Raw genomic sequence first — 23,895 nt, forward strand, 5'->3', positions numbered from 1 at the left:
TACGATTCAAAAATACTTCCTCGTTATTTCGTAACAAGCTGTACGATACAACTTCGTTCAAAGGTAAAAGATACGATTACAAGTTTCTTAAAAGGTATAAAACACGTGGAACTGTTGCGGATATCGACTACGATCCACGATCCAAGCGTTTTTCTTTCGTTAATTTGCTCGAACACGTTCGCTCTCTTTCTTGTGGCCATTGCGTCGTACGTCGAACAGCGACTTCGAACATTTCAACGCGTTATATCGAAAAATCGAAAAATGCTGCGTAAGATGTTTCGACTAATTAGAGCGGCGTGTCTACGAAGCTTCGTCGTTCGTCCGCATCCGAATCTACTTAAAAGTATCTTTTCTTACCGTAATTTTATTTTAGAATTCAAAGTTACTTTACACACGATATTATATCGCAATACGCTTTTAGATCCTGTTTTTACGTCGTGCGTGTATTATACGAAGAAGAGATGAAAACGAGTAATCGTCGCCCATACGCATGCACGTTCTTCGACGTTCGCTTAGCTGCGTCCGCGAATTTTTCCAAAAGCTGAGAAGCGATTTTTCGCGGTGATTGCACTGCTCGTAACCGCGAACGAGTAGAACAATTATACTCGGAACGTGCTCGGCCAGCCGTGTTAATAAACCGTGACTCATGCGAGAAACTCCTGCGTCGGAATGGCGGAAACTGGCTTAAGAATCGCGCGAGGAAAAACGTTCCTCGATCGTCGATATATACATCGAGCTACGTGGAAACGTGGGATCGATTAAACGGGCAGTCCCACGGGAGCCGAAGCTCGTCACGACCTCGTAAACCGTTATTGAAAATAATTGGTAATCCGTTTCGATTCGGCACGTCTGTGGTGGTATCTCGATCGAGGAACGTCTAAACGCTTCCGGAAAAAGTGTACTCTTTTCATTAACGCTTTTAACAGTCGTCGGAATAAGGAAACAAGTAGATGTAAATATATGGTAAAGAAAGTTTTGTCATGAAATTTTTGTTACGCGCGTACAGATAGATTTATTTTTACGTAACTATTAATGACTTTGACTACGTAATGTGTATACATATTATTATAAATTAGTTAAATTAGTACGATTTATAAATTAGTTGTTTAACGTACATTTTCAATAGACGTAGCGTTTAATTTCTTTTACGTAATTTTTAAGAAGATTTATATTGCGCGCGCCATTTAATCTTCCTCGAATGGTTTTTAACCAAATTTGTATTACGCGTACAAATTAATTTCTCTCGGATACTTGGTAACAAAATTTTATAAAAAAATTGTCAAACGAGAGACGCATAAAATATCCCACTTGTCGCTGATTTACGGCGTATTTAATCTAAAAATCAACGGTGCGATTCGTTTTATAAATGCCACGCATTATACGTCGTTAAAAAATGGTACTGCAGTTTCGATCCGTTTTACGGCGAAGGAATACCGCCTTTGTAGAAAGTACCCCACACAACTCTTTCATTTGCATACTTTTGATATTTTTATGAATACGTTTATCCTACTACTCGGTGTCCTTTCGTTTCAATCTCTTAGAAAGTCGATTGTTTACTTTAACCGTGCCAGATAACCGGCACAACGATCGAATTAAAGGTGCATGAGGCGAACAACTGGCAGTCGAAGAAAATAATTCTGTTTTACTCGATATTCGCAAGGATACGTGAATGCGGTTCTTCGTTTCAAAAAAGGAGATTTGCGTTAGAAGTGGAAAAATTGCGCGAAATTATTACCTAAATCTTGAACTTGTTCGGACCATGCGATAAACAAAGCAGTGGAAAAATTCCTTTTCTCCCTAAAAGACTCTGGCGTGATTATTGCAAGGAGTAACTATCGTACAAATCATCGGGAATAGAAAGTAAAACGACAGAAACTCGACGATACGAGTTCCTGCCAAAAATTTCGAACGATCTACAGTGAGATCCGTTATAACGTGCCGCACGCGTACCAAGCGAAAATTCAAAGTCGACTTTCTCGAAAACAAAGCCTCGAACGAAAAATTTTTATTCTATATTTTCGACTTCTTTTTTCGCGTAGAATCATCCCCTTTCCGCTTGTACCACCAGTTACCAATCACCCTGTATATATACATGCACACTCGTATTTTTCCCACGAAAACCCAGTTGGACTTTAATTCCAAATTTTACGAACCCAAAGGGGGAGCTTAAGAAGATTAAGAGGAAGCAAAGTTAAGTCAGACAATAATTTTCCACTGAAACTAGAATACTAATGAGCAAACCTATTAATAGTTAACACAGAGAGGGGAAAACCTGGCATTTTCACGCGCTGACAATTAACACCGTAAAATCAAACGGTAACGGATCTCGCTGAAGTTAAAACGATTCTTCCTAAATTTCTCAACTTTCCTATCTAGATACGTAATTATCGTTCAATTATTAATAACCTCAGTCGTTTGTCTCTGAGTTTATTCACCGCGCGAAAATTTCTTTGCAAATAGCACGGAATTCGCGATTTTTTAAATATCACGCTTCTAGTAAACTAAGGATACGTCGAACAGACTATATCGAGGTCGCGTCGTTGTTTATGTCGGTTATGTCGTTTAAAATCCAGCTGCGCAAGATTCTCGTGCATACGTGGATATCGAGCGAACCAACGACAACCTTCGACGTAGAACAGTTCACCTTGTGGCGTGCGAAAACTTACCCGACCGTGCATTTTTCGTGCGAGAACGTAGACGCGCGTTCGTCGCTGCATAAGTAATGCAACGCGTTATTGTTCGTACACGATAGGCAACGAAAACGCGATCGAAGCGATCGTGACCGATAATCGCGACAAATCGACACGATTTCGCGCTTATTATGGTCTGGCTACTTAGGGAACTGTTCCACCGTATAACGCGCTTTGCATTTTTTGGCATTTTTTACAACGAATCTGTATAAATCTTCGCGTAAACACTTTGTACGTGCGTTTATTCGTGTTTCGGTAACATTCGGTGGAATCCACGAACACACTTGCTCGAAGGAACAAAGACTTTCCTTTCGTTTCGCGAAATTTCTGGCTATTTCGCGCGTAATTGAATCGAAGATACTCTTAATTTTAGGATCAAGTCGATTCTAAAGCGTGAGAGAATAAGAAGAAAAGCAATAAGTAAGACAAAGATGACGACACTTTGAAACTAGATTGTCAATTTCTTTAATTTTCCGTATTCTTCCTAGGATAAGGGATAATAAATAGGAAAATCTCTCGAGTTGATCCTTATAGGAGTTATAACGACGCGTGCGCTAAGGATGCTCGTCGAATCGGACCTAATCGGACATATTCCTCTCGTAAGGAATTCTTTTTCAGTAGCCTCTTTTAGCAATCTCTTTTACAAAACGTTAAAATTTATATTCGTTGAAATAAATCGCATAGAGGAACGATTATCGTATGTACGCCACGGATAAGAAGGATCCGACAAACGGTAAACAATGAATTTTTGTTAAACGACGAATCTCTTTGAAACGTTCGTAATAACGTTCTTGGCATCTAAACCGTTTCGACTCGAGCGTAATAAATCCCATTTTGCCAATTCGTTCTATCGTTCCGCTTTACTCGCATTTTCCATTATATCGCCATCGTTTAACTACGTCGGGAAAAAAGTGATATCGTGTGTCGAACGATTCGACTGATTAAACGTAAAAGAGGGAAGAAGAGGAAGTAGTATAGGAAAAAGGGAGTTGGAGAAAAAAAGAAGAGAAGAGAAGAGAAGAGAACGAGGAAGATAGTTGCGTGGATTTAACTCGGTTCCTTTGCCTTTATTTCAACGCAAACGCGTAGCGAAGAGTTAGACCGGTTTTGCATTCCGTTGTACAAATGTTTTTCAAACACGACCGTTCGCGTTTCATACGTTTCGTCTTTGTGTCGCCGCACAGCTACGATGATATTAGATTCTCCGGTTTTTGATGAAACAAAGGTGTCTCGTAACCTCTATTCGCCTGTTCTCTGCTGCTTCTTCCACTCTAGATACCTTCAATACCGTCCGCGTTAACGAGCGCGTTAACTAAACATTTTATTTAACGTTGTTGGCTAGCGCGCGTGTCTATCGAGTCCCTGTGGAAAAATAACAAGCTACTCCTTCGCTCGATCGATTTTCTTCGTAATCACGATGCAGTAATCTAGCTTCTTTGACATTAAATTACGTCACTTGGCTGTTTTTTCATTCTTTAATTTCGACAATAATCGTAATCCGGAGTAATTGTCCCTGGAAGCTTTTAATTTTGCGAATAAGGCTAGGAATTTTAATCTTATGTTTAGCGTTTATTTTACTAGCCTTTAGAATTATATAATATTCCTTGTTATTTATCGATATTCGTTGTTATATAATATTATATAAAATTGATACGATTATTATATAAAATAATATTATACGATAATAATCTTTAAAATCGATTCTATCGATCTTGTTCGTAATTGAGAGGTAGTAATATGTCGGTTCCTTGTTTTTACGTTACATCGTTTGGTTGTTTTTTAACGTTCGTGCCATGATTTTGATGGTAAGTGGAATCTGTGATAATCGTTTCCGCGAGTTTTCAATTTTACGTACGAAATGCGGAAATTTGATCTTTTTAACGTACTCGACGTTTATTTTTCTATGGTCGATAACATTTCCCAAGTTTTTAAAACGTTTATTCGGACAATTTTTAGATATTTATATTTTTAGATATTTTCTCTTCGAGATTTTAATTTTGCCAATGAAACGTGAAACCGTTCATAGCACCCATAGAATGGAACAACAACAGACGTAATTACATTACGAAAGCTAAGATCGATCGGAATATGAAATTATTAAAAAACGATATGTGTTATTACGATATTGAACGCCGATTTTTCATGGTCCAACGTTTCCAGTAATGGAATAATCTCCGTATACTTTGATAGTTTCGTGATTTCTCAGGTTCGCTTAGGTCCTCGCAGGTATCGTTAATCCTTCGATCTCGATTACGCGTCATATCCGACTAAAACTGTAAGTACCTGTCGCTAGTTTTAAATCGCGTAATTACAATACGCGTGGAGCACATAACGAAGCGTAAGACGCGGTAATTCTACGAATTTGATTCATTTTTTCGGTAAGTTCTTTCGACGTTTTTCGTCTGACCTTTAAGCATCCCTCGGTGCTTTGCGGCGATAAAAAGTTCGACGGCCTTTCGCGGTTGAATTACTCGAAAAACCGGTGAAAAGCGTACGGAGGAAAACAGCGTGGAGTAAGCACTCACGCTCGTCGGAACTTACGGGTTCGCCGTGGGAATCCGTGGGTCAGCCTAAAATCAATAAAGCGCAAGGTCCTGCCACGTACGAAAAGCCCCGTTGGCGTGTGGTAAAAACCGGTGCCAGTGCAGGTGTGACGTGCCTCTCAATTATTTACCGTTTTCCCACCTCTCGCTCTTTCTCCTTTCTACTCATCGAAAAATCATTTTTCCTCTTCTTCCCTTTCTTGTGTTCGTTACGCGTTATCAGTCGCCAAGGATTTTCTCGTAAGTGGAAAATTTATGAGAAAAATTGAAAAGGGTAGAGTTTCATTACCTTTTCTTGTACAAACGATGAATAGTATCGATGGTATAGATAAGAATAGACATCGAGGAAGTCGAAGGGATTGAAATTCTTAATTTCATTAGCAAAATTAAAAGCTCAGCAGCTATTATCGTCGCAGATCAGAATTATTATCGAAATTAGAAGATGGAAGTTGCAAGATAAGCAAATGGCGTACACAGAGAAAAATTCTTGTATCGGAAATTCAGGTTAACCGAATGCGCAATTATTGTTCCCAATAAATATATAATCGTAATAAATATAACTGGATGTAACTCGAAACTTTGGAACTTTCGCGAATTCTTGCCGAAGAACCGTTGCGCGTTCGTGGAAAGAGTAGATTATAAAAGAAATTCCGCGAAAAATTAGTTATTCCCCCAGGTGGCAGGAAAATCACTAATTACAAAGCACGATGCAGCCAGGTTGAACCACGCGCATCTCCATCGTCCGATCGCGACGCAGCGTTATACAAAGACGATGCTTTTTTGCGAGGCGCTGGCCATCCTAGATACGCCATCTTTCTTGGAACAGAAACGCGGCTACTATTAAAAATGCATAAAAGTAGCTCGTTAACAGGCCAGACTCTCTAACGATACGTAATTAGCAGATTATCAAAATCATTAACATTCAGCCGCGAGATTTAATGGATCTTAATAAGGAGAGAATTTAAAAGAAAATTAGTCGAACTTCGAAGGGACGATTACTATTGTCTGCCGGCGTATAGAAAGATTATCTCTTATTCGATCTGATAAGAAAAAAAAATGGAAGGAAATTGTTCTAAGGAATTTTTCTATGTAATCTAACGATGAAATACTCGGGCTACGACGGTAATCTCGCATCGCTTTACATCCAAAATTACTCCACCTAAAATCGTATTCCACGAATCCAACTATCGCCACGTAACGAATAATCGCACTTGCGAGAATTTCTCCTACTCCGTCATCGCTTCGCGGCTCTACTTTCCAAGCATTCGTACCGAACTTTCTAGAAAATCGCGAATCGGTCATCGTCGGTGAACATTTATCGTTAAACCGCGAGCAGCCACAAGTATCAGTCTGTTATCGGCAACCACCTACCATCTCCATAAATCATCCCGATAAAAATCACGTTTCGTGAAATTCTTAAGCCACTCGTCGAACAAAAACGCTGAAACGCGCAGCTCGAGAAACAAGAAAACGTCTCTGAACTTTTTCGCTCGTGATTCGTGGCCAGCAACAGAACGATTAATTATAAAGTTCGATGCTGCCAGGTTGCTCTAGATCTTAGCTCGCGATACAACGTTTTCTGCAACGTTGTATGAAAAGAGCGGCGGTTGTTGCGCAACCGTGGCCACTCTGTGCGATCTTTCTGGAATAATTGCCTGTTCGTGACGTATCGTCGGTCATGAGAAACAAACGGTTCCGTGGAAGCCGCTGCACGCCGATTTTCATCGATTTTGCCACGGGACGGCTAGACACTGCCTGCTCGGTGTAGCCGCGAATACAATACTTACGTGTGCAAGTGTCGAGCACTTCCGGTTCGCCGAGGGTAAAGAAGAGGCGAGAGCCTCAAAGGGGAGCCGAACGGTTCCGTGGCAAACGACCAACCCTAGAAATCCTCCTCGCGTTACGCGAAAGGTCTTTATACTTTTTTTCTTACTTGGAGGGTTTGGAAATAAAGATCTTGAGTAAGAGAATCGGAGATTTGTGGTTTTTCAGATGATGAATTAACCTTAACGTTAGTTGTACGTAACTTTAGTCGATCTAAACTGAAAGAAGGGATTACGATAAATAAATAAAAGGATCAATTAAGAGTTTCGAAGGAAAATGTGGTATACGATGGTATTTACTGTAGCGTTTATACGTACTAGTTAATTAAGTTCAAGTACATCGAGTTTCGTATCGGTTGGTAGCACTTTCACGCGGCTACAAAATTTTAATACTACGAAATTGAAACGTAGAACCTGACAAAAAGGACGCTCCGTTGGAGAATAAGATAACGTAGAAATACGTTTTCTAGCCGCTATAAATATTCGAACTTTTAAGTCACGGAAACGATAGAGAAACTCGCATATGCGTCTACTCGTATCACTTTTTCACTGAATCTTTCGATCGTTTGTAAAAATTGTTGGCGAAAGAGATTAAGAAGAGCGAAAATTTGTAGTTTTCGAGGTTATGAATTAAAAAGTTCGAAGGAGAATGCGATACGAATATGAAAATCTTTAAATCGTGGCAACGATATAACGCGTGTACTTGTACCTCTCTCTCTCCTTAAATCCTTTTATTGTTTATAAAAGTGGTCTATGAAAGAAGTTGGGACTCTACTACCATACTATACTACTTTCGATATCGTAAGAAGAAAAATAAATTTTTAATAAAGCACGAAAGATCGTATAGCGTCGGCGAGTCATCGAAGACGCGTAATTGTTACTCGTTAGGATATAAAATTTATCTCCCGCGATTTTCGCATCGCATCCACTCGAGATGATCGCGCGATCGCTTTAAATTGCTATTATTATTATTATCGTTAATTACGCTGTTCGTTATATCGTGATAACGTAACGTACAATCGCGTAAAGTGTTTGTTACATGAAAAATTCGAATAAAATTGGAATTGGGAGACACGCGCGGTACGATAGTCAGTTCTTCGTCAACTGGTAGTTCGAGTATATTTTACGAATATTTCGTGTCTCGAGTCAGAACTTAGTCAGACAAATGTACGAATTCGTCGAATTCTGTAATAATTGTTTACTTAGCGTGCAATACTTTATCAAATCATTGTGATAGCAGTACGGAACGTTATATACATTCCGTTAAAACAAAACTCCTGACTCGATAAAAAATTCAAATGGCATTCGTTTTATTATTATTACTTTCTCGCGTAACATTTTTCTGATATAACAAACAGTTTACGAATAAAACTTCGAACGAACGAGTTAGGCGAATCGATGCCATTCCCAAAACGAAATGTAGCAAAACTCGACGACTGGTATTCGGTACAGTTGATCACCGTTTCTAAATCTTTTCCGACTCGTGATTCCAAGAAATTCATATTTCTTGCCTACCAGTGATTACGTTCGATGATTGCGTCGTTTTATTACTATCCAATCTACTAATAATCTTGATATCTATAGCGGCGTAGAAACTTACGACCGATCTAATTACGCGTCGTACAAATACGTAAACAAGAAGAAAGTAGGTGGAAAGAAATATTAAATAAAACATGGTATAATGACAGTAATGGCATTTATGAATAATTATCAACGTGATTTCTTATTTCTCCCCTTTTCTTTTCTTTTCTTTTCTTTTCTTTTCTTTTTTAATTAAAACGTAAACCGGGACGACGAACGATTACGCTCCACTACGTACACAATCGTATTGTGTCACGTTGTCCATTAGATACGTATGCGAATAGGAATGTTTTGATTGGCTACAATTGGAATTGTTTCGCGATAATGATTCGAATTGCGTATAGCATAGTGGTACTTCGATTGATTTGCGATTCAAAGGTTTTCATTCAACTAGAGAGCATTGGTTAACATGGTCGTGGAACAATGTGCTTATCGATCGAGCAAAAAGGTAATTGCCTAGTTTTCTAAATTTGATCATCTTTCGCGAGAATTAATGCGAAATTTATCGGTTTGAAATTTTAAGCAGAAGTATTCGATAAAATTATTAATTAATGCAATTTTTCGTTATTCGTCGATGTAACTCTTCGTACAATTCAATTCAATTTCAAATTCGAGATGATGAAATTGTCGCAAACTAAAATTAGTTTAATTAGAACTTAAACGGTATCGTGAAAAATATTCCTCGTAAAGGAGAACAATATCGATCGGAAAAGTACGAGGAAATTAACGCGATACGCGTTTGTTCTAACGCGTTCTAACATGTTTGATCTGTACAAGACAATACCTTGAACTACTCCGTCAAAACGATACAAACAGATCGATAAAGACTGGCAATCCTTTTCATCAAGAATAAACTACACGCCGAATAAATTACTCGTTGAACCGTGAACTATCAAGAAAAACACGATCAAGTAACATTTGAGCGTATTTTAAAGATTCAGAGGAAATATATTATCATCGAAATCGCGAGATATTGTAATCGTATAATTTTACATAACATTTCCAACTTTTTTACAATTAAAATCAAATTACACATAAATTATATTCGCGATTATAACGTCGCTCATTCGAGCCAATTACTGTCATTAATAATACGTCTCGTTATCGATGGAAAAGTAATACTACCTCGTTTTTCCATCCATCTCTACTTAAAATCCATACCTCTCTATAAAATTTGATTACACGATGTATTTCGATATTAGACAGCGTGCATTTGAACCTGCATATTTCTACAAAAATTAAAAAAAAATTCAAGATTTAGACGACCAGACTTTTCCATTACAACTTGTTACAAATGAAATTTCCGTTCTCTCGTCGATCGTCGGTCGCGATATTTTGCCAAAGCAAAAGTTTCATCGTCCGTATTACTTTTCCTCCAAATCTCTCACTTACGTATATCTACCTGCGAGTTTCTACGCCGCTTCGTCGAAAGAAAGAGAAAAGACGAAAGTCTGGCGAACATTGAGAAAATAACGAAGATAAAGTATCTCTGTTCTATATACGTATTTGAATTATTGGAAAGCATGTTGTCGTCGATCGTTCCATTCGGAACGTTTAGTTGTCTAAGAGACGATTTCTAACTGTGTATTCTATTACAGACCTAGGGAGCCCATTCTTCCCTGGTGGTCCTGAATTGTGGCACCATCCACTGGCATACTCGACCGCTGGCGAATTACCCGGCACGCTGCAACACGCGACGCTGGTGCATCCGGCGTTACATCCTCAGGTCCCCGTACGTTCCTATCTTTGACTATCTGCAGACAAAGCTCTGGAGCCGCCGACGAGCGCCCCGATGCACGTTAGTGATACATGATCGTTATACTCGATTATTATACGATACATCTAGCAGGTAGACACGCACGCAGAGTGAACGCCAAGAACCAGCGTACCACGGCTCGACCTGGTTCGAACGACGGGGTAACGTGTTCGAATACGGTCCGTCCAGAACAACGTATTTTACGTATCGTAGATTAAATTCCGCAGTCACGCGCACAGAGTCGATTAAATGCAATTAACTAGATTTTAACGATCAACGCTCGCAACTCGATTCTATCGATTATCTTTATTTTCTTTCACAGTGTCATTCTCCGTATAGAATTCGAACAACCTGTAATCCATTCGTCTTACTTTATCTAACCACTAGCCAAGTTAGACGTATCGTTCGTCGATACGTTCGAAAACACGAATGACGAAAAGTCTTAAAAACCGACAATAATTGGCTACGTTGGTGTTTGGAAGAACGTGACGACATCTAAAACGTAACAGAGTATTCGAACAAATTACCCCAAAAGTTACACAAACTCGTACAACAACTCAAAGCGAAATTACTCTATGTAGATATCGCACAAACCCTGCAAAGAGGACCGTCTAAATGTCAAAGACGGAAACACGGCGTCTTTTTCAGCTTAAATGAAAGACGAATACGGCGAAAGAATCGCTCGTGCCGCTTGTTACTCGATCGCGAGCGTGACGATATCGATTTTAAGACCTCTAGACTTTCCTTGCAAGTAAAGCTCGCGGAAGTTAATTACGGCCGCGGGTTAATTATCGCGACTATTAAATCCAGTCGTAAATAAGAAGAAATTATTTCTTCCTTCTGTTCGTTCTCGTTTCTTTCTGCTTCCCGTTCTTTGTTTCCCGTGTATCGCGAAATTTTCAGGCAGGCACCGTGTCTGGCTGATTTCTCAACGGCAAGTAAGAACGATGCTGGTACAACCGGGTACGAATTGGGGAAACGGCCAGCACCTATTGATTTTTAATATCGCCTAGTTCTGTACCAGGTTCACGCGGGTACCTATCACGCACCATCGCCAAACCGTATCGAACAGCTTTTCTTCGTCGGCTACCGTGACAACGTGGAAAAATATCAGTCAAAAACATCAACAACACGAACAACAACAACAACAAATATATGCTTTTGACTGATAGAACGAAAAATTCGTCCGATCGAGAAATGTTTGTCCGTAGCGAAAAAAAAACTGGGGAAAAAAGGATTTGAAAGTGGAGTGACTGTGCCCCTGGTCAAAATAAATTAAAGGTCGTTGAAAACGTTTTAAGCGGGCTACGATCGTTCGGCGGACCGTCGTGTATCGTGGCAATTTTTATTTCGACTTGTTTTTTTCTTTTGTTTTTTAAACAGAACCGAAAATAGGCCGATTCCGCGTGTCGAAATAAATCGAATGGTGAAAGCAGGTTTGATTAAAGAGAAAAAAGGTTTTTCGAACGAGATGCTTCCAGATACATTCGTTTTGATGTAACAGAAATCGCAAACGGTATACGGCGTTAGTCGCGGAAACGTGTCGAACGTGACGACTCCAGTGGAAATGATAGAGATAATTTTGATTTGTTGTTTCTTATGCCCCTTCTTCCTTTCTTTCTTCTTAGTTGTAGATCGAAGACCGATCGAAAAGACCGATCAATGATTAACGATTGATTGATAAATAAGCGATTGCCAATCGAGGAATTTGTATTGTACGTAGAATACATTTAGTAATTTGGAATCGTGTTTCAAAAACAGTTGATAATTTAATCGTTTGAAAGATAAGGGCAATTTTTAGATCCAATATCGTTACTTTACGGCGTCTAAATATTTTGTCGGTGGCAACTAAAACTAGAATATCATTGTTTATTAACCACCTAAATAACTGGATATTGATTTTCTTGATAAAACTGTTTCGCGGTATTCCTCCTCTTTCTTTTGCTCTTCGTTCGACGTTGCAAATGTGAAAGTCAGGTATCTTACACCACCGTCATATTTCGTTATTCAACGGAAGTTTTACGTTTGATATCGAACGTGGGTCGAGTCAATGACGCGCCCACGCGGCACAGAACCTGATAATTGACAAATCCGCTATCATTTCGATCGACTAATTGCCAAATAATTGCACGTGGAAAAAAGTTTTTCCGTTAAAGCATCCAACGGAAACATCGTATTTCCTATTGTTTCACGATTATCAGTTCGATTATTTACTACCTAAACGATAGAGCGGATTTCAGTGAGATTGGCAACGTAATTAAAGAACTTCAGAGCGTAAAGGAAAGAAAGGGGATCGTATTAAAGAGACGGCGCTTGAAAACTGTTTAACTTTTCACTGAATTAATAAAGACGGACGGTTGACGTTCAGTTTTATAGGCGGTAACATTAAACGAATAAATATTGACGTTTATTTAATTCTATAATACGAGAGAGAAGCATCTCGGGTTCGACCTGAAACGGCCGTTTCAACCGCTTGTAAATACCACTATTTTCCTCGGTCGAAATAAAAATGTTCCACGGAATCCGCTTGACGTGATAACGAGGCGAAAGCTCGGCTAAATAGAGAATATTTCACTCGCGAACTTTTTGCGTTCTGCTTTCAGAAGAGTTCCTATAGTGACTCGAGATTTTCCTAATTCCGTTTCTGTTCGTGACATCGTTGAAAAAAAAAAAGCTGGTCGGGGAAATTTGCATTAAAAAGAAAAATTCCTTTCGAATCGAAATATTATTCGTTATTATCTGGGAATAAAAAAAATATACTTTCCTGCTCGACGAGTGTCCATTGAAAGAACTTCTTTGTATTCGTTGTTATCGTTGGGAAAAAAACGCTGGAAAATATTTATGTAAAAATTCCTTTCGAAGCGGAAACTATTCATCGCGGTTTATCGATACAAATACTCTCGTCTTCGATAAGTTTTTATTCAAAATCCTTCTTCCTTTGATTTATTTTACAATAATAACGTTCGCCGCAGTGTTAAGACACGCTCGAAGATATTTGCATAATAATTTGATTCGAGGTGGAGGCTATTCATCGCGATTTACGAATAAAGATACTTTCGTTTTTAATAAGTTTCATACCGTGGACAAAATTATCATCATTTACGAATAAAAGTACTTTTTGTTCGGGATTTCACTTTTTGGTTCGCGATATGTTTCGGCGTAAAGAAAATCGAGGCAGGTCGAGCAGTCGATTTTGCAACGCTCGACAAAAGAAAACGCAGCAACGATGCAGCAATACAGGATTTCCGAAACAAGTAGCGCAATACATAATTACACGGGCATTATGGTAACAACGATATGTTACGACGTGAAATTGCGAATTGATTGCGCGACACGGTACGCTCTAGCAAGAATTTCCGCAGCACGTCTTGCTCGAATTCAAATATCTCAAACATTTTTTGCACAATACGCATTGTAGTCCTGTACTAAAATTCAAGAATATCCGCCTGAAGAATTTGGATTAGTGGAATTATCCTAATAAACGATCAAATTATTTCAATGATTCTATTCCATCCTAACAAAGAGTTCAACCGTTCCAGCAGTTATGTACATTGCAAGTATCTCTGCGATTTTTAATCTGCCATAAATGGGTAAAGATGCACCGTCGTCTCTGCCTCGAGTAAGGAAATAACCAGATAGTTTTGGATAGTATTTTTTACGAGAGATAACTTTTCGGAAAATAATTGGACTTGAAATTACAAAGTGGTTATGGACTCGCGCGTTTCTGAATAAAAAGTAATCCGGCTGACCGCCGAGATTATTTCTCGGTTATTCGATCGTTAATCGCGAAGCCGCTTCTTGTAACGTTGCTGCAAATTATGCTGCATTCGTATTTAACACGGTTCTTGCGTTAATTAATCCACGCTCGGTAACTCGGTCATGGACTTTAGTTTCAGTGGTACAGGCCTGCGTTGTTTCGTCGATTACATCTAAATTGTACGTAAATCACGAAGTATTAGGCGATATTAATGTCATTCGTTGTTTACACATAAGTACACCGTGTTACCGCGTCAGGGATTCTTCTTGAAAAGAAAAAAATATTGTAAGAAAAATGCGAGAGTAATTTGAAGAAAAAAGAAAGTAGAAATAGACTTGGTTCGTTTTTGTGGACGTTTAGATAGGTCGAAGAGTAGACGTGGTTAAATAAGGCATGAAACGTAAAACGAAGCTCGTGAACGCCTCTGTTACTTTTGGGAATATGAAAGCGCGAAACTCGAATAATCGACTATGTACTTTGACATTTTTTTGAAATCAAGTTATACGGTTATTCTTGCGTTCTTAAGATCGTTAACTGCGATTAACCTTTTCTAATTGATTTAGACGCGACCTAAATATGGTTCGAACACAACTGAGATCTGAACGAAGAATGCGAAACGTATAATACTACGATCGATACAACGTCACTGTAAATTTCACCACTTTAAAATCAAAATGGAAAATAGAACTCATTTTGTATGGAAATTCTCTTATCCCTTTGTACGGAATAAACGGTTGCTTTCAATTTCCTAGGAAATTTTTCTGTATCTCCAAACGTGCCAAATAAAGTCTTTGATCTCCAATCTCTAACAAATTTTCGTATCTTTCAACTAAATATGTAACTTTTCTCAATTTGTCTCAGCCACTGCAAACGTCGTAACGGGTACTTTGAACTTTTCGCATACTTTTGGACATCACGCGTACTTTGTCCTGCATCCTTAAATCTCACAAAAACGTATAAACATTCGTAATCTAACGATAAATAAGTATAAGTAGAGTAGAATTGCATTTATTGGAACGAATTTTTAATTAACACCTGACTAACTAAACCGTCCTCGATTGCGATCGTCGATCTGAACGCGAGTTTCAGTTGTTCGAAGGAAAAATGCTTGGTTGCGTGAAAAATTAATGAACCGCTATTGTATAAACTGCTTATCCCCCAGGAAACTTCAGGTAAATGGAATTCTACCGTGCAGGAATCTAGTATTCAATAAATATAAATAGGAACCTAGCTACTACTGCAAAAACCGAGTCTATTTCTTAGCAATAACGCCAAAATGGAGATCGTTACATACAGAGTGTCTAATCTAACTCGTAATTATTCTCCTATTTGTGATGATACAAGAGAGTGAAATATAAATTTTCAAATTCGACAAAGCGACACAAGAAATTATCTAAACTATTTTGGACGTGTTAAAAAACTGCAATCTCGCGTTTCGGCAATGCCGTATCGATGGTAGCGTTATGAACAATTATTTACTATTATTACATTGGATAACGTTTGATAACGTTAAATTTTCAAGTAAATGTATCGGTAACGGATAGTGCGAAAAACGCGAGTTTCTAGTGTTTCGAAAACGTCTGAATGTAAGCTACAAGAATACGTAATAAAAAATGGAGGTCCGTTTCAAAATTCTAACGTCACTTTTACAGAACATTTTAAGATCATCGCAGCATCGAGTAGATAAAAACGCAGTACGTCCTCGATACCACGCAACTCCTCTCTGAAACATACTTAGTATCATCGCAAATAGGAGAGTAATTAAACCATTAAAGACCGAACATTAGTTCATCGTAATTTATAGATACTTTAGCTTCCTGCAATTTCATAAAATTTTTAGGTCTAAATGGAAGCGATGTGAAAGATATTAGTCGAATTCTCTGGAATTTCCTCTCAGATGCAGGATATTGAAAAATATACAAAAATTCGACGATGCAAATTAATTGAAAAAGGGATCGATGAAACGTAGCGTAGATGCAACGTTGGTGATTGATGATTGAATGGGACACCCTGTATATATAGATCGAGGTACCTGTACGTAAAGATATATATAGAGGAAGAAAGTAATAGTAAATAAATATAAGAATCTAATAAATAGAGGGGACGAAACGATAAAATTACAATGATGCGAGTAAATATAACGTGCACGAAAACGTTCATATTCTCAAGTAACAGAGTCGTTCACCGAGCCAGAGCTACACACGAATGCCCAACATCGAGTCGAATCGAGTCGAAGATCGCGAATAACGCTGAAAAATTTGTGTTTTTCTTTTTCCAGGCGCCCATGTCTCTGCCGCATCCTACGACGCTGACGTCGATACACGCGTCGCTGCCCCATTTCCTACCTTCGCCGGCACTGGCATCGCCGGTAGGTTCACCCTCGTCCCAGCCGAACATAGCAGTGAGCAACGCGCCCTGTTCCACCTTGTTCGTGGCGAACCTCGGCCAGTTCGTGTCCGAGCACGAGCTCAAGGACATCTTCAGCAGGTTAGAAATACGCACCATCGTTCACAACCCCTTTATTTCCATCTTTACAGCTATCGAGTCGAACAAAAATTGTCCGTTCGACTCTTTTTATTATGCGTCAAGCGTCGCGTGCTGTGCATACACGCGTACCTCTGTCTCCGTATATTTCCAGCGTACGATCCTTATTTTCTCGAGGCTTTAGAAAAGTTTCGTGAAACTCAACCGCGAGACAGACTCGCGGTCGCTGTTTATAAGAATAGCAAACAGACTCGAAGGACTCCAAATTGTGACCGGGGTATGTGTTGCACGGATATCGAGAAGTTTGGACATGAGATCGGTAGTGTCTGTATTGTAAAACCATACTATCGATGCTTTAGGGTTATCGATCGAGAGAGTTAAAAGATTGAAATTTATATAAATAGATAGAAATGTACACATAGGTAGGTTCATAGATAGTTAGGTTGAAATTTATTGATCGATCGATATTTATTGATTAAGATAGTAAATGAAATATATAATTGGTCAGAGGATTGGGAATAAGTAAATAATTGATTTGGGCTGTAAATGAAATTGTAGGGTGTGCAGATTTAGAATAAATAATTATAAGCAAATTCATCGAGTGAGATTATAGATAAAATAATTGGTCGAACGATTGGAAATAAATAATTCGTTTGGATTATAAATGAAATTGTGGGTTACGTAGGTTTAGAAAAGTATGAGATTTCAATTGTCCATGTTAGGCTTGTTACAGAAAAAATTTGTTACGAGAGTTCTACCAGTTTCAAGTTTCTCGGATTTTCTAGACCAATTACGCCTAAATGATCGATACTCTAAGCAAATAAAATAATCTCTAAAAAGAAGGGGAAATATCAAATCACCGGAATTTACAATCGGTGCTCAAGATATAATTTCTTACTATACAAATATACCTGATTTTCAAACTACATTATCTTTCCTATAGAGTGGAATAATAAACATTTATCGGAGTAGATTGCAAATTATTCTACCTGACGTGGTATTTAATATTAAGAACTTTTTACACGATACTATAATTTTTAACATTTTTAGCGTGGAAATATTATTACCAATATTTGTGGTCAATAATAATTCTATACAAATTTTTGTAGTTAGAGAAGTAAAAAAATTCCTACGCTGATACAATTCTACGGTAAATCTACGAATTTTACGAATTTAGCATCCTGACAGGGTAACGCCGATCTTCGATCGCGAACGATTTCACGAGAAAAGCTCAGACGCGTGTAAAATTTGTGTTTATACGATTGGTCTTCCGGATTTAATCAGGTAGAAGAAACTTGTACCGGTAACGAAAACGAGAACAGAAAAAGTCCAACAATAGCTGGTGGAAGTTGCGTAGATTAAAATAATGACTTCTCGAACAAATTCCTCCTCCAAAAACGAAATCGGAGACGCGGTCCGCTAAAATTGACTCTACGCCACGTGCGCTAATTGACACGCGACACTTTTATCGCGACACGCGTTACACCTCGTAAATTACGTTTCGAGAACGCGTGGTTGGGGCAGACAGAATTAAATATTCAATTTCACAACTTCGAATAGAATAATTCTCGCGCCAGACCATCTACGGATGTAGAAAATTTTATAACTCGAATTTGGATAATCATTTTGTAGAAAAAGATGAATTAAAATTGTACGAAACGTTTGTAGAAAGTGCGATTGTATTTTATAAGAAGCTTCGATTAGAAAACATTGATTTCGTCTTTAAAACTGGGTGTGGTTTGACTTTAGATTCGAAAAATTTGTAATTGCAGATTTAATAACGTATGTAAATAAGAATCTTATTTTTACTATTTCAAGCCTAGATATAGTATTAAATATAATCATTGACTACACGCGCGATGATATAACGTTTGTAAAATACAAAATAAAGTTCACAGATCAAAGAAAGATTGAGGCGATAGAAACGATATAAAAGATATCGATTCGTACTTGGAAAAATGATTATTCTAGCTATTATTCGAAAATTATTTGCAATATAAAAATCGCGTATCTCGAGTGTTAAAAAAAAAATAAATAAAATATTTAATACCCGTAGGAATATATCCAGCTTCGATCCAGCGTTATCCAGTGGTCTCTCTATCGTGCATAATCTCGAAAGCGTGCGACGAGATTTATTAGACCGAGTCAAATCAGTCAAACAACCACGCCATGCTTCGTTGATTTTCAAAGTCTTTCTGTTCAAAATAGAAGCTCCATAAACGACACGCTCATCCTACAATTTTAATTCGTATCTTTGCTTTCAAGCTCGCGTGAAGATTAATTTTTTCAAGTTTACTAAAATTTTCAATTATTACGTTGAATATTCGGCGCATATTACAAGAAGAAACTTTGAAATTGAACGGAAAAAATTGATGCTAATCGTGAAATGTATTTCGATGTTCGACTCGTAGTTTTCTGTGTACAGATGCATGTACGGATACGAGAGCAAATAGTCTCGAAGTATGTTATCTCCGGCGGACATTACGCTTCGCGGTCGCGTAGCAAATTATTTTTGCCTGCCCCGTCATGCGGAACCTTCCCACGACACCGAGTACACGCGTTCGACCGCGTGTTAGATCGCGACTGCTTGCATCCGGGAAATTCTTTCCATATTTCTCCAGTAAACAGACAACGTCATTTAGAATAATCGATAATTCATTAGTCGCGACCGTTTCTATTTAGGGAACACGGAAAGAAATTTATAGAAATTTCGTGGTACGATCATAGTAAAAGGACCGTAGTACGCGTCGACGAATATTTCGAATGGACTGCATCTGGCGCATCATCCACTTCGAACGGTTTAACGGGAAACAAACTAACACCGAGTTTCTCCGCAAGAAACAATCGGATTAACGAAAATCTGCCCAAACGGAGAAACGTAAACATCGTCCGAGCGTATGCAAACGCGTTTAATCAACTCGCGCAGCTATTTGCGAATTCATACGCGCAAACCGGAGATTCGCGGATATAACGAGATTCTGCGTGTTAATTATGCAAAACGCGGAGGCAGCGCTCTTCTTATCTTTCTCGCTCTTTTCCTTCGACGTAGTGCGTTTGACCTCGATAAACCGCTCGATTTCGCTGGTCTCCGCCCGCGTTCTTTAACGATCGACGACTCGTTTCGGGGAGAAGGAAAGACCGAAGGAGGGAAAACGGGAGAATCGATGTCGATTTAACCTCGGAAGAAGAAAGCATCGAAAAAGAAAAGCGAGAAAAAACTGGCGCGCCGAGAGACGCGGTTCGACTCGCGATTTCTATGCTTGTCGGCTATTTCGGCGCCGATGCGAAAGAGGAAATCGATACGGAACACGTTGCGTCAGATACGGACGACTGACGTCATATCCAGTTCATTCATCGCGATACAAGAACCGTTGGCCCGCAGTTTCGCTTACGCCGTGAATGGCGAGCTCGTTTCTGGTACAGGGGGATGACTCGACCCCGTTCAGCCTTCAGCGATTTTAATTTCGAACCGGACGTCTCGTACGTCGATCGACTTCTATTTTCTTCCTTTTCGGGTTTCGGTATTTTCATTGCGTGTTACTCTCTTTGTCAGCCGTATGAATAAGTTCTCGCGACCTTTTACGAAAATACGTTTTATACGATAAGAACGCTTTAACGGCATTAACCCTTTAAATACGACTGCCGTCGATAGACGAGAAAACGAAAATTTCGCGAAACACGTCTGTCGTTGGCGAGCGACGTCGCGTATCGATAATTGCGTTGAATTTGCCATCTTTTTGCGTTTGGAGGGAACGATTTATAAAAACGTACTCGTGCTCGAAGGATTAATCGAAGCGTGTTCCATTGAAATCTATCACTTTTTGCCATCTCTCGGATAACGTATGAATACCGCGGTGAAGAGATCGTTTTATCCTTTCAACGAATACGATGATAAAGACATCGACCCATTTTCCTGACCGCGGCAACTTATTTACTGGTTGTTTTATCGCGAAATACCTGATTTTTTATTTATATTTCATTTAATTCGTTTCCAATTTGTTTCTTGGTATAGGTGTTATTTATATAAGTATTTATGTTTAATTATGGTATGTAATTCTCGTTACTAATTATTACCAATTTCTCCTTACTAATTTTTTTTTTTTTATAAAAGAAAGGCTTGCTTTCATTAGGATGCTAATTACAATTTAAGCCTTCTGTTACGGCAACCTCTCGAGGATTATAAGTTGGGGAACTCCGTCACACACAACGGAAGGAAACTGCGTTTCAGGTGTATCCACAATTTGTTATATAAATTGACTTAGATTTTTAAAGGATTTTGGCATTAATGTGTAATTTTTTGTGCACATTTGATCGTTATATGATTTAATTAATTAATATAGTTTAATCGTTAGATTCTTTCTTTCGATGCCTTGATACACAGTGACTACAAAAAGCATTTGCACGCCATTATTTATCGTAGTATTTGCACACTAATCGATTAAATCCAAGAACATAAAGTTTCGTATCACTTAGCGATGATTCGTACAAAACTAAAACGTAGAAGCTGATAAAAATCGCTTGGCTAGAAAATAGAGATATGCGCAAACATTTTTTGCAGTCACTCTATATGACAAATTTGTTTTAGTTCCGCGACCTCCAAAAGTTTGATCAATCTTCTTCAAATCGATTCGATTCAGCTCGAATGAATGAATAATACAAATACGAAATTTCTATAGAAATACCGCGCTTACTAATCTCCCTTAAACGAAACACAGATTTATCGTATCTGCGGGTCCATAGAGAATCGCAAGATGGTAAATTAAAGATCAAACATTAGTTATCATCATGGACAAAATTGTGGAATTTTTACAAGAACATCCGGGCCATAGTGCGGTGAACTGGAAATGACAAATCTACCATACTCCGCTCTGGAAACAATTACGCGACTAGAAATTTAAGAGAGCGATATAGGTCAGCGCCGAATCAGCCGTATTTCCTCTCTCTCTCTTTCTCTCTCTCTCTCTTTCTCTATCTATCTCTATCTCCGCGTACGATACACCCGTTTTAACGCGTCCTCAACCCTCTAAAGGGGTTCTTTTATGAAAGGGAAAAGATTTGTTTATGGATAATTTGGTGCTAGCATAATATGATATATTATCAATAAAATACCACGGTATAACACAGCAAGCGAGTAAAATGAAATTTTAAACGAAGTAGACACGTGGTTATGTAACTTGTAAGTTACATTGGTATTACAGGGGGTTAACATTCACGGTTGAACGTTTTAACCGGCTTTCCATTTCGTCTGTACATATATGTATATTAACGCTAAAACTACCACCGACTAGTGTATGAAACTTGTACCAAGAAAATCAAAAGGAAAAAACGTAGTCTTCATCTACAGAAAAATTACGGGAAAGCAATTACAGGTAACAAAAGTACAGAACAAAATCGCGCAAAAATCCCTAAAAATTTCTGCGACAAAAAATTCTTTAAAATTCTGTTAGAGCGTTTCTTTCAAATTGTATTAGAGAATTCTATAAAATTTACATTTATTTCAAATTCCACAAAATTCGATATTTTTATTAAACACTACGGTTCGCTTATTTCGAGCATTGGTAGTTTTAGCGTTTAAATACGATTGCAAACGTATCTAAAAGAGAGCTTCTTGAAACCGGATTAACAGCACTGCCTCCAAGAAACGTACATCACTGACATTCGCTGATTCATTTTTTGCCACCAGTCGTAGTTCGTAGCCGTAAGACGCACCTGTGCTAGTACCCGTAACCACGTATCGAGATATTTAGTGGCATTGATCGACACACTCTAACATACACATACACGTATACGCAGCAAACGCACACGGTGATCGCATCGCAAAACAGCGAACGAGCATCGCGCGCACGAAAAGACAATGAGACTTTGACTCCTGCTCCGTACATGCGTTATTTAATATTTGCATATTTGTATCGTTTCGATAATATCGTGTGTATTAATTGTTTTATAGAAGTTTCGTATAATTTGTTCATTTTTTTCTACTTTGTCCGTTTAAAACAAGATAAAGTTTCTATTTTCTCAGATTTTATAAATTACTTGAAATTTAAAATTGAACAGGGCGATAATTTGTACGTGTGTAATTAAATATACGCGTACGATAAATTCAATACGGGCGTATTGAATTCATGAAACTTTTGCACGAATGAGATACGCATAAATAGGTATGTTAATAAATGTACGTTTGAATAAATATGAATCAGAGATGCTTAATTTCCATAAAATAATTGCTCGTAGGTTTTTAATTCTCCAATACATACACATAACTTTGATACGTACAGGTTTACAGTGTCAAATCGAAGCCACGTTTACTACTCGGTACAAATAAGAAATTGTTAACGCAAATGTCAAATATTTGCTCAAAAATCCTAACGCTTTAATCAGAATATATTTATCACGCCGTTTATCGCGTATCCTAACGCCCGTTTCAATATTAGATTGGCAACTAAGTGATTGAACTGAAGGATTTTGTCGTTACCACCTAATGACAAAATTCGCGATCATTTAGTTGCCAACCCAATACATTTGAATAGTACAGCCAATGCGGAGTATTCGATCAATATTTGCAAATAGCAAATATCCTTAATAAAAATATCGCATGTATGGTGCCAATGTTAAAACGATCTTCGATCGCGAGACGATTCGTCAGTTTCTTTCCATCAGAGGTGAAAAAAGAAAGCAACGAAAGTATCTATCGACAAGTCCCACCATAATGGACGCGTGTCGTAATTGGAAGAATCGAAATTTACCGTGGTTAACGCGGTACCTGGTGGAATCGCGGTAAATCAAGCGTAATCGATATCGATACTTCCGTTAATGGCGTCGTAACCGGCCGATCGGTCCGGCTCGGATATAAATTCCTCGGTAATCGGTCTTCATACACGCCAAACGGATCTAAATCTTACCAAGAACGATGTAGTATGACGAATCGATGAGCCTGTTCCGCTAATGTTCAAGCTGAATTTCGTCGATCGGAAGAAAGCCTTTTACGCTTTGTCTTTGATCGTTTTTAATAAAGTTATCGTTAAATGTTTGCCCCGTGTTGCATCAAACGGTAGCCTAATAACGAACATACGCGAATTACATCCGAAATTTTGTTCGTATCTTGAAAATGAAACAACAAATTGTAAAATATCATCTACCTGTTAAATCGTTCCGTATCAAATCGATCTATCGCACTTATCTATTAAAAACTGGCGTGTTTTAGCAAGTCCTTCGCAAATCCTGCAAAGCAGAATATTTGATCGATCAAACACAATACCGGGCA

General features: G+C 38.4%; 1 protein-coding gene across 5 annotated transcripts in view; it reads left to right on the top strand.

Moving 5' to 3' along the window:
• LOC117210306 (protein couch potato) overlaps positions 1-23,895 on the top strand; it is a 181,303-nt gene that overhangs the window by 147,719 nt on the left and 9,689 nt on the right. For 4 of the 5 annotated variants that reach the window (XM_033453214.1, XM_033453213.1, XM_033453216.1 and 1 more), the window contains exons 6-7: positions 10,236-10,369; positions 16,429-16,637. In XM_033453214.1, coding sequence (XP_033309105.1) covers positions 10,236-10,369; positions 16,429-16,637 — 343 coding nt within the window. The remainder of the gene's footprint in view (positions 1-10,235; positions 10,370-16,428; positions 16,638-23,895) is intronic. The other variant, XM_033453215.1, reaches the window with a different exon arrangement.

This window comes from Bombus bifarius, unplaced genomic scaffold (assembly GCF_011952205.1).
Source record: "Bombus bifarius isolate JDL3187 unplaced genomic scaffold, Bbif_JDL3187 scf7180000008199, whole genome shotgun sequence".
In the NCBI taxonomy this organism is placed as follows: Eukaryota; Metazoa; Arthropoda; class Insecta; order Hymenoptera; family Apidae; genus Bombus; species Bombus bifarius.